Raw genomic sequence first — 10,159 nt, forward strand, 5'->3', positions numbered from 1 at the left:
AGACTAAGCAAGCTAATGGCTGAACGAGACCGACTTGAAACCTATTTGAATGACAAAAAATCTATAATATTGAAGAACAAGCCTCAGCGTGAGGCGAGGATCGAGAAAAAAAGTGCAATTGGTTAACAGAGGAATTAAAATAGTTAATGCATTGGATATTACTGCTAATGCAATCAATGATATGAGAAGAATTGTTTCGAATGACAAGTTGAAAGAATGCGAGAAGGATTTGAGAACATTGAAGCAACTGGAAGATAATGTATACAATGAAATGTTTCCCACATTTGAGACTATGGAAAAGTTTAGTAATTCATTGAGTGAGGATCTGGAAGGCAAACATCATTTCGAACTTGATTTAAAAAAACTGCGACTCCAGCAAATTTTTCGAGACGCAAAAGTTTTATTCCAAAAAATGTCAAAGGGCTTTGCAATCGAGCAAGACTTACTGCGTTCCATATCTCGCATGGAGGAGTGTATGGAAATCCTAATTGATATCTATGATCGCATCGATTCGTATGCCGACAGTGTGACTCTATCCAAGTACATGTCATCCCTGGCCAATGTGAATGTATTCGAAGATGTTGGAACTTATACCGAAAGCGTTCGAAAATTAAAGGGTTTAATCAAATCCAACTTGATTTTAGAAAGATACGAAACGGCAGTAAAGTCCTACAAACAGAAATACTTTCCTCATTCGTATGAAGAGTTTTATAAATTGGAGCTACCCAACGAATTGCCATTAAACGATGCGAATCTAACAATAAATTATGTCGTCGAACAAATTCAAAATCTGAACACTCGTCTGAGTGATATAAACTCAAGTCATAGGGATCAGGATAATTATATGATCAATGATCAAAATGTGGTATTCTATAAATGGCAGGACAACAATCTAATTCAAAATTTGTTGAATGGCACTGAAATCGTTGTCCAAGCTGATATCCTAAATGGCACACAAAAAAACGCTGTGAAATTCAAAAATATTGGAATACGGTTTCAATTTGAAAACGAAACTTCAGCAAATGAATTCAATAGACTTATCAATAGATTCACATTGAATCTCAAAATGTTGGGAAATAATTATTATCGATGTAAGCAAAAGATTTATTACTTTTCTATGGATAAAACTATTTTAATCAAATATTCGTTTGCAAGCAACAAGATAAATAACAAACCCATTATGTACAATGATTCTTGGGAGAAAATTCACAAAAATATTGCCTTTTTGAGTCCATACACATTGTGGGCCATACAATTGGAGAGTCAGGAGATCTCCTTTGATGAAATCAAACAATATGCAGATAAAGTGTCTTCCTTTGAGTTGTTTGGTGATTGTAAATATTTAAACAATGACAATTATACAGATAGAATTTGCAATGATAACCTAGACGATTTCTATCATTCATATATTCTATAAGTTCAGAGAGACATCTGTGCGTAATTCATTAAAAAATTGTTGATACATTTTAAGAATGTAATAAAATTATTTAAAAATTTGTAAAAATCGTTTTAAGACTGTTACAATAAAATCAAATAATTGAAATAAATATAGAGGTGTGTTTTTTTCAAAAGTGTAATGAAGAATTAATATTCATTATTGGATGTTTTTAAGAAGTCAGTAAGGATTTTAAAAATCAAAATACACTATGGACTATTTATATTGAAACATGCGGGACATACACAGAGCATTGTATAAGTGAACAAAGAACAATTGTATTTGACATTTTCACAAAGAAACATAGAATCCACTCCTCAAAGTAGATCTAGGGTCAGGTGTCTTTTCAGGCCATGCAGAATGGTAGCCAGTGCGGTTAAGATAGGTCTGGGCTTTTCATAAGTCCATATTTGGAAGCGAATATCAACAGTTCGCAGAGGATAAAGCACTAAAAACAGTGGATAAAAATATGTTTTCACTAATTGTTCCATGTTTTGGTTTTATATTTGTACAGAATGTCCTGAGTACCTAAACCGGTTGTTTCTGCAGTGTTCTGCGACAATTGTCAGATAATTGTAGTCCTTTGTGTGTAATTTTCTGGATTTTTTAGCTTAAAAAGTATTGTCAACAAATTGATCGTTCTTAATTGAGACATAAGATATTTCAAGTGGATAATGTTTATGAAAAATTCAGCCAATTCGCAAATGGTGTAGTGAATTCTACAAAATGTGCTTCATTTCTTATCTTTTTCACATCATCATCTTTATCAATACATCAAATCCATTGTTCAGACTTCCCGATAGCATCCATCGTGTTTTAATCTATATATAAATTGTATTTAACTATTCATACAAGTATTATAGCATTAAACAGTTTCTTTATGTGTTATTTCTGGAATAAAAACTTGCGATTCATACCTTTTGAAAGTGCAAGTGGAGCATAAACTGCTGAATTAAGTATATTAATGTTCCATGGTTCATCAGAATTTGTCCTAGTTGAATTGTTGAAGCATTGCACTGGGCAGGTAAAACAGATAACAGAATTAAATTCATTTTAGCTTTGCTATAAGACTTTATTACGTCGCACGATTTGAATACATGTTGACAGTAGAAATGAGACGAAAGAGCAGAAGACGCTTGGGTTGGTTCCTAATTTCGTGTTGTTTGATCTAAATTCTAGCCAGTTGAACAGCTGTTGTGGTCGATCCCGCTGAAACACACAGTTCGGTGCCATGCTGGTTGCCGCCCTCTCTGGACACACTCTTCACATGGATTTGACTCTTGAGCATGGCCGCCCTTAGGATTAACATGCGAGTATGACGCTGATATTGTTTACCCATTAATAGGGCACGCTCGAATGTGCTATTCCTTTGGTCCGCCTCTTTGGCATATAGAATTTTATTGTGCGAATCTATGCGCGCCTGTATTTGGCCATCCAATATCAATTGCATCACTTCGTTTTCCAAATCTCCGACCGACGAGTTGAAGGCGAGGGCCATTTTGTGCATATCCGCTGACATATAAGGACTAAAGTATTGAATGAGGGCACGATTACGGATCTTTGTATACAGCGTGGAGACATGCGAGGCTATGTACATATCCACCAGCAGATTGTCACGAATTTCGTCCAGAAGAGTCAGACAAGAGGCATATTTGCTCTCATAGAATTTGAATATAATATCCCGCAGTTGCGGTTCTAGTTCTAGAAATAATTTAAATGATGTGGATGCAATGACCAGGCGCTTCAGCTCCTGACGATCGAATGTGGCCAGGGCGCAGAGACCACCATAGACGGCTACATTGCTGGCGGATATCATTTCTGGAAATTCACAATGATCGAAATTTGCATTGAGGAAATGCTTGGCCGCTACTTTATATTTCTTTTGCTGTAATTCGGCCAAACCGGCCGCACATTCCAGCCTTGTATGGACCTGGGCATTGGCCTCCTTCGATCCCTCGGCAAAGTCTGGTGTACTCTCAGCCTTTGATATGTAGGACAAGACATGGGCCCAGTTTTGTAGATAGATCGACACCTTAATAACATTTAGACACATATTAACCACATGCTTGGGACTGGTACAGTAATCCCTGGCACGGGAATAACATTTTAACGCATTGGTTAGATCGCCGCAGCTTAAGTAATGATCGGCCAGATCATCGTGTCCCCGTCGTATACTCTCTTTAATAGAGTTTGATTTGTAATTCTTTAAATCAGAGTCCAATTTCTCTAGCTTCAAGGCCGCCTTTTTCATTTTGGTGTCCACCCAAACGGCGTCGAAAGCAAAGGCATCCTTTTCAGCATTGGGCGCAGCATTCGCCCCTCCTGCAATAGCTGCCGCCGGCTGATGAGCTGCTATATCCGGCAATGCTTGTGCTGGATTTGCCGATGGGGCAGATGGATCTGCGCCACCAGCGGCATTTGGATTGGCTGGATTATTTCCAGATTGAAAATCACTTAAACGCTTGCTCAGGACCTGATATAAATTCACATTATAGGTAGTCATAACATAGGTAATGGACATTTTTAGCGCTTCCACGGCAAGTGATGGACACACATCAGCGACATAGATTAGTCGATATAGTCGTGCGATTCCAGTATATTGATTCGCATATACTTCCAGATCAATGCTAGGATTCTCTACTACAATCTGTTGCTCCTCATTGTTCTCATTGTCCTCGTTTGGCGGCGCATCCACTTGCATCGGCTCCACGGCGTTCTTTTTATGTTTTTTTTTTGTGTCCGAAAAGAAAATCGATTAGTTATTTACGGTGGTTAAGGCTAATAGGCTAAAGTTATTGTCACTAACCTGCATTAGTGGCGGCATAGGCAGCACAGGCATATTGCGTTTAAATCAGCTTATTTACACAAAAGATCGCACAATTTTCCTCGTTTTCAATACAAATTGTTCTTTGGATAATTCAGGATATTGCAATAGTACCAGGGTTGCCAAAAACGATACACCGCAAAATTATTCAACACTGAGTCACGATATTTGCAATTAATAAGTTGCAAGTGAATCTGGAAGTATAAACTACAGAAATTGTTATAAGAACCATATAAACCTAATGAATATAATTTTTTTCTGTCAAGCAAAATACAATTCTTTGAAAACTTAAATCACTTTTTATTGTCCATCTCTAACGGACTTAGCCGGTTCTACAGGTGTTTACCAACACTTCGGGACAAATGAAAGAAGCAAAGCAAAGCAAAGTTGTAAACGTTTTGTATTAATTGAGAAATTATTATTATTCTCAAAAAATAGAAACACATAGAGGATGTCCAACATTACAGCAGCGGTAATTGCTAATCGCAATAAGAAGCATTTTCTGGGTGTGCCCGCTCCCTTGGGCTATGTGGCCGGTGTGGGCCGTGGGTAAGTTTTGCCTAATATTTGTTTTTATCCAAAATTTAACAATAAACCAAATCAAATTGATGATTACAGTGCCACTGGATTTACCACACGTTCAGATATTGGTCCGGCGAGAGATGCAAATGATGTTTCGGATGATCGACATGCTCCACCAGCTACGAAGCGCAAGAAAAAAGATGAAGAGGAGGAGGAAGATGAGGATTTAAATGACTCCAACTATGATGAGTTTAGTGGATATAGTGGTTCGCTCTTCTCAAAGGATCCCTACGATAAGGATGACGAGGAAGCCGATGCCATATACGATTCCATTGACAAGCGAATGGATGAGAAACGCAAGGAATATCGTGATCGTCGCCTACGCGAGGATTTGGAGCGCTATCGTCAAGAGCGTCCGAAGATTCAGCAACAGTTCAGTGATCTCAAACGCTCACTGGCCGGCGTCACATCCGAAGAATGGTCCACAATTCCAGAAGTGGGCGACAGTCGCAATCGTAAACAAAGAAATCCTAGGGCAGAGAAGTTCACCCCGCTGCCGGATAGTGTATTATCGAGAAATTTGGGTGGAGAAACGACATCTAGTTTGGATCCATCATCGGGCTTGGCTTCAATGATGCCGGGAGTGGCCACACCGGGTATGCTCACACCAACAGGAGACTTGGATTTGAGGAAAATCGGTCAGGCCAGAAACACATTAATGAATGTGAAGCTGTCGCAGGTAAATAAACCGCTTTCTGTTTGTAAAATGTTCTGTTCATGACTTATTTTTGTGTAGGTATCAGACTCGGTAACTGGTCAAACCGTTGTCGATCCTAAGGGATATCTAACAGATCTGCAATCAATGATACCCACCTATGGCGGCGACATTAATGACATTAAGAAGGCTCGGCTTCTGCTCAAATCTGTGCGTGAGACAAATCCCAATCATCCGCCAGCTTGGATAGCTTCCGCTCGTCTAGAAGAAGTTACCGGCAAGGTACAAATGGCCCGCAATTTGATCATGCGCGGCTGCGAAATGAATCCCCAATCCGAAGATCTCTGGCTAGAGGCGGCTCGTCTGCAACCACCGGATACGGCTAAGGCGGTTATAGCCCAGGCAGCCCGTCATATACCTACCTCAGTGCGCATTTGGATTAAGGCCGCTGACTTGGAAACCGAAACAAAAGCCAAGCGTCGTGTCTTTCGCAAAGCTTTGGAGCACATACCGAATTCCGTGCGTCTATGGAAGGCGGCCGTGGAACTAGAGAATCCCGATGATGCTAGAATTCTGCTCTCCCGTGCCGTGGAGTGCTGCAACACTAGTGTCGAACTGTGGCTGGCTTTGGCCCGGCTGGAAACATACGAGAATGCTCGTAAAGTGCTCAACAAGGCGCGTGAGAATATTCCCACAGATCGCCAGATTTGGACAACGGCAGCCAAGCTGGAGGAAGCCAATGGCAACATACACATGGTGGAGAAGATTATAGATCGTTCATTGACGTCATTGACGGCTAATGGTGTGGAAATTAACAGAGATCACTGGTTCCAGGAGGCCATTGAGGCGGAGAAATCGGGAGCGGTCAATTGTTGTCAGTCTATAATCAAAGCGGTCATCGAAGTTAGTGTAGAGGAGGAGGATCGCAAACAGACATGGATCGATGATGCCGAATTTGTAAGTATATCACAGACAAAAAATGGAACTGGTAATTTTAACGCTCTCCATTGTAGTGCGCCAAGGAGACAGCTTTTGAGTGTGCTCGAGCTGTCTATGCACATGCCCTACAGGTGTTCCCCTCCAAGAAAAGTATTTGGTTACGGGCAGCCTACTTCGAGAAGAATCATGGCACGCGCGAATCCCTGGAGGCTCTTCTGCAACGCGCCGTTGCTCATTGCCCGAAATCAGAGATTCTTTGGCTAATGGGCGCCAAATCCAAGTGGATGGCCGGTGATGTGCCAGCAGCTCGAGGCATTCTCTCGCTAGCCTTTCAGGCCAATCCCAATTCCGAGGACATTTGGTTAGCCGCCGTCAAACTTGAGTCCGAGAATGCTGAATATGAGCGAGCACGTCGCTTGTTGGCCAAGGCCAGAGGCTCTGCGCCGACTCCACGTGTTATGATGAAATCAGCTCGCTTGGAATGGGCTTTGGAGCGATTCAATGAGGCACTGCGCCTACTAGAAGAAGCTGTTGAAGTATTTCCCGATTTCCCTAAACTCTGGATGATGAAAGGTCAAATTGAAGAGCAACAGAATCGAACAAATGATGCGGCGCAAACGTATACGCAGGGCATTAAGAAATGTCCAACATCGATACCCCTTTGGATACTCTCTGCCAATCTGGAGGAGCGCAAGGGAGTTCTAACCAAGGCTCGGTCTATTTTGGAACGTGGCCGTTTACGAAACCCCAAGGTGCCTGTCCTGTGGCTGGAAGCCATACGAGTAGAATTAAGAGCCGGATTGAAGGAAATTGCCAGCACCATGATGGCCCGAGCTCTGCAGGAATGCCCAAATGCTGGACAACTGTGGGCAGAGGCTATTTTTATGGAGACCAAGCCACAGCGTAAGACCAAATCGGTGGATGCATTAAAGAAGTGCGAGCACGATCCTCACGTTTTGTTGGCGGTATCGCAATTGTTTTGGTCTGAACATAAGTTCTCCAAATGCCGCGATTGGTTCAATCGAACGGTAAGTTCTCTTGAGCCCAAGTATTTATTTAAATATATTAAGATAAACGATTAAATTTTCCTCTCGCAGGTGAAAATTGATCCAGATCTGGGTGATGCCTGGGCATATTTTTACAAATTCGAAGTGCTGCATGGCACCGAGCAGCAGCAACAAGAGGTTCTGGAACGTTGCATTGCAGCAGAGCCAACGCATGGGGAATCCTGGTGTAAAATCAGCAAAAATATCTGGAATTGGCAATTTAAGACGCCTGATATACTACGTGCTGTGGTCAGAGAACTAACCATACCAATTTGATTACACTTTAAGCTGAATATGAAAATAAAAACCAGCCACAACTACGGCTGAACATCCCGGTAGCCATAAAAAATGCGATAGAGTCCGGAAAAATGTTTTGCAATAATCTCGCATAGAAAGAAGCCAAAACTTGCGGCGGCACCATAACCAAATATCAGCAAGGCATAACGACATTCGGTTATGCCAATGGACACAAATGCACTGTTCCCGCTCTCACATTTTGGCCTCTGTGGTATCCATTTGCGCTCCTCCCGATTGACCAGACTCACCTCTCGTTGCCAACGCAATCTGTTAATGAAATTGAAGAGTCATGAAAAGGGAATGCAATGGATTTTGATTTAGTTTCACTTACTGCCTACGAAATAGTTCTTTATAGGGGAAATTCTTTCTTGTCGGAATGGCCAGCATGGGCAACTGAAAGGGCTCCAATTCCATGAGACCACATTTCTCTGGCTCACTGAATGTATCGCTAACAATTTGATAGCCAGCCTGCAGTTCCACTTGATAGGCGAACAGACCCCTTCTCATTCTTTCCATGCCCAACAGTGGACGCATATAAACATGATCCCCCTTGGCGGCTATCTTCTTGTGATACAAACTCTTAGTAACCGGATCTGTTGATTCGGTGAAATAGATTTTATTATATTGCGTATCCTGCACTCCAATCTCCAAGGGCGATTGGCCCAAATCAGCTAAAGATCGAATGGCATCGGATGGACTCTGCAGCAGAGCCACAATATTCGCCGAGAACGATGTGAACAAAAACAGAGCTGCGACAAAGGTGGTAAAGACAATGATTCGGGCCGATCTATTGCGAACCTCCACATAGAATCCCTGCTGGCACATGGCGCCCCACACGAAATTCAATGTGTCCATGTAACCCATGTCATGTGTATGCGGCGAGAAGATCAATTCGGCAATTAGCACCACGGTGGTTAATATCAAGAGAACGAGTATTGAGATCCAGACATCCTCCTGGAAAGGCAGTGCGAAGATATTCGATACGGCAGACAGGGGTGGCTGTCGGAACATAATGCCCGCCCGCACACGAAATGTCTCGGCTACGAAATCACATATGGCAATTCGATCCAAGCGCATAAATATGGCCAACTGGGCAAAGTCCAGTTCATAACGCTGAAAGCGACCCATAAGCCCATCAAAAGAACCATTCTCCTGACGCCATCCATAGTTCACTGTCTGATACGTGTTGTAACTGCAAGGAAGATCGAAAAGAATTTTCCTTGAAATCTAAAGGAGAAACCGGACACGGAAGATTACCTCATATTTAACCGATTGGCCAATTCCGCCATGAGTCGATGGTTCACTTTCGATATGGTGTCTATGTGCCGCAATGAGAGATCCTCAATATTGGTAAATACATCCGGAAATGCTATAACTATGGCCGAATTAAAGACCGTACCCTCCAAATTCTGACGATACGTGATGGCCGAACCAAATTTTTGCAGGGCATGCTTCAAATGTTTCGTGGTACGCAAGTGAATGCCAATATGACGGCGCTTCAATGGCTTGTCCGGACCCACTTTGTAGAGATCTATCAATGTGGCTGTGAAATTCTGATGCCAGAGGATGCGCAACTCACTGTCGGGTGGTATGAAGATTTCAGGATCCTCTAGAAAATCAATGTCATCCATATTTGCGGTCAAAAGTAACCAAAAACGATTGGTCGTTAAATAATTATGCTCCGGTGCTGTTGACCAACGCAGCAAATTGAGGGCACACGGAGAAGTAAAGTCAAGCAGGAGTATACCCGTTTTATAGGGGGTGGCGGGCAAAACGAATGATATTTCCCAATGCGTTGTATTGTCCGGATGGAAGGTTGAAGGCGGTGGGGACACCTTAAGTTCATCTGGTCCTGGTGCAGTGACATGTTGAAGGTCCTTGAGAGAGCATGCTGTGTGGACTTGCACATAGAAATTGTTGAGGGTAAACTGTTGCCACAGCATCGTCGTCAGGCGGGAATCAGCTGTCAAACATATATATTTTTGGGGCGACATGAATGGTGGAAGGAATGTTCGAACAAGTGAATGTCCGTGTATGTGTGTGTGTGTGTGTTTGTGTATTCGTGTGGTGTTTGTAAAAGGTCATAAATTTAACGCTCTTACTGTGCATTGCATGGGGTAATTCAGCAATGTCCTTCTTCTCAGTGTGACAAACGACCAGCATCAGACTATGCACGCCATGGTGGCGATAGTAAGCGACTAGCATATCCGGCAACTGATTGCCGCCATTGCCATTGGTGCCCCACCACCAGCTGCTGTCACTGGCACGAACACGACCACTGGCTTGGCCCAAGTCATTGATGGCGTCGATGCCAAGCAGAAGGACAGCAACTGCGAATATTAACGAGTTCATGTTACTTTCCTTTTTGCGAAATTTCCCAC

At 42.4% G+C, this 10,159-nt stretch overlaps 3 protein-coding genes across 3 annotated transcripts; 1 reads left to right on the forward strand and 2 right to left on the reverse strand.

Annotated features, from left to right (window-relative positions):
- Positions 1–2,482: 2,482 nt before the first annotated feature.
- On the reverse strand, positions 2,483–4,399 carry CSN1b (COP9 signalosome subunit 1b). Its single transcript, XM_068293690.1, has 2 exons — positions 4,242–4,399; positions 2,483–4,151 (listed from the first exon to the last, which is right to left on the reverse strand). The coding sequence occupies exons 1-2, from the start codon at positions 4,272–4,274 to the stop codon at positions 2,604–2,606; spliced, it is 1,581 nt and encodes a 526-aa protein (XP_068149791.1). The 5' UTR covers positions 4,275–4,399; the 3' UTR covers positions 2,483–2,603.
- A 215-nt stretch (positions 4,400–4,614) lies between these two features.
- On the forward strand, positions 4,615–7,845 carry Prp6 (pre-mRNA processing factor 6). Its single transcript, XM_068294027.1, has 5 exons — positions 4,615–4,808; positions 4,878–5,520; positions 5,578–6,453; positions 6,510–7,463; positions 7,533–7,845. Exons 1-5 carry the CDS (start codon positions 4,711–4,713, stop codon positions 7,755–7,757), a joined length of 2,796 nt encoding a protein of 931 aa, XP_068150128.1. The 5' UTR covers positions 4,615–4,710; the 3' UTR covers positions 7,758–7,845.
- A 260-nt stretch (positions 7,846–8,105) lies between these two features.
- Positions 8,106–9,954, reverse strand: Ir75d (Ionotropic receptor 75d). The gene is made up of 3 exons (XM_068294028.1): positions 9,881–9,954; positions 9,036–9,741; positions 8,106–8,970 (listed from the first exon to the last, which is right to left on the reverse strand). The coding sequence occupies exons 1-3, from the start codon at positions 9,939–9,941 to the stop codon at positions 8,106–8,108; spliced, it is 1,632 nt and encodes a 543-aa protein (XP_068150129.1). The 5' UTR covers positions 9,942–9,954.
- Between the last annotated feature and the right edge of the window lie 205 nt (positions 9,955–10,159).

The sequence above is a fragment of the Drosophila tropicalis genome, unplaced genomic scaffold (genome assembly GCF_018151085.1).
Source record: "Drosophila tropicalis isolate 14030-0801.00 unplaced genomic scaffold, ASM1815108v1 contig_805, whole genome shotgun sequence".
Classification (NCBI taxonomy): domain Eukaryota; kingdom Metazoa; phylum Arthropoda; class Insecta; order Diptera; family Drosophilidae; genus Drosophila; species Drosophila tropicalis.

What these genes read in the sequence shown, in the direction of transcription:
- CSN1b (XM_068293690.1), bottom strand. Translation starts at nt 4,274, where the DNA reads ATGCCTGTGCTGCCTATGCCGCCACTAATGCAG. An exon ending in CTATGCCGCCACTAATGCAG is followed by an intron (nt 4,152 to 4,241) that starts GTTAGTGACAAT and finishes AAACATAAAAAG; the next exon opens with AACGCCGTGGAGCCGATGCA.
- Prp6 (XM_068294027.1), top strand. Translation starts at nt 4,711, where the DNA reads ATGTCCAACATTACAGCAGCGGTAATTGCTAATCGCAATAAGAAGCAT. An exon ending in TGAATGTGAAGCTGTCGCAG is followed by an intron (nt 5,521 to 5,577) that starts GTAAATAAACCG and finishes ATTTTTGTGTAG; the next exon opens with GTATCAGACTCGGTAACTGG. An exon ending in GCGATTGGTTCAATCGAACG is followed by an intron (nt 7,464 to 7,532) that starts GTAAGTTCTCTT and finishes TTCCTCTCGCAG; the next exon opens with GTGAAAATTGATCCAGATCT.
- Ir75d (XM_068294028.1), bottom strand. Translation starts at nt 9,941, where the DNA reads ATGCTGGTCGTTTGTCACACTGAGAAGAAGGACATTGCTGAATTACCC. An exon ending in ATTACCCCATGCAATGCACA is followed by an intron (nt 9,742 to 9,880) that starts GTAAGAGCGTTA and finishes TATGTTTGACAG; the next exon opens with CTGATTCCCGCCTGACGACG. An exon ending in GCCAATCGGTTAAATATGAG is followed by an intron (nt 8,971 to 9,035) that starts GTAATCTTCCGT and finishes TCTTCCTTGCAG; the next exon opens with TTACAACACGTATCAGACAG.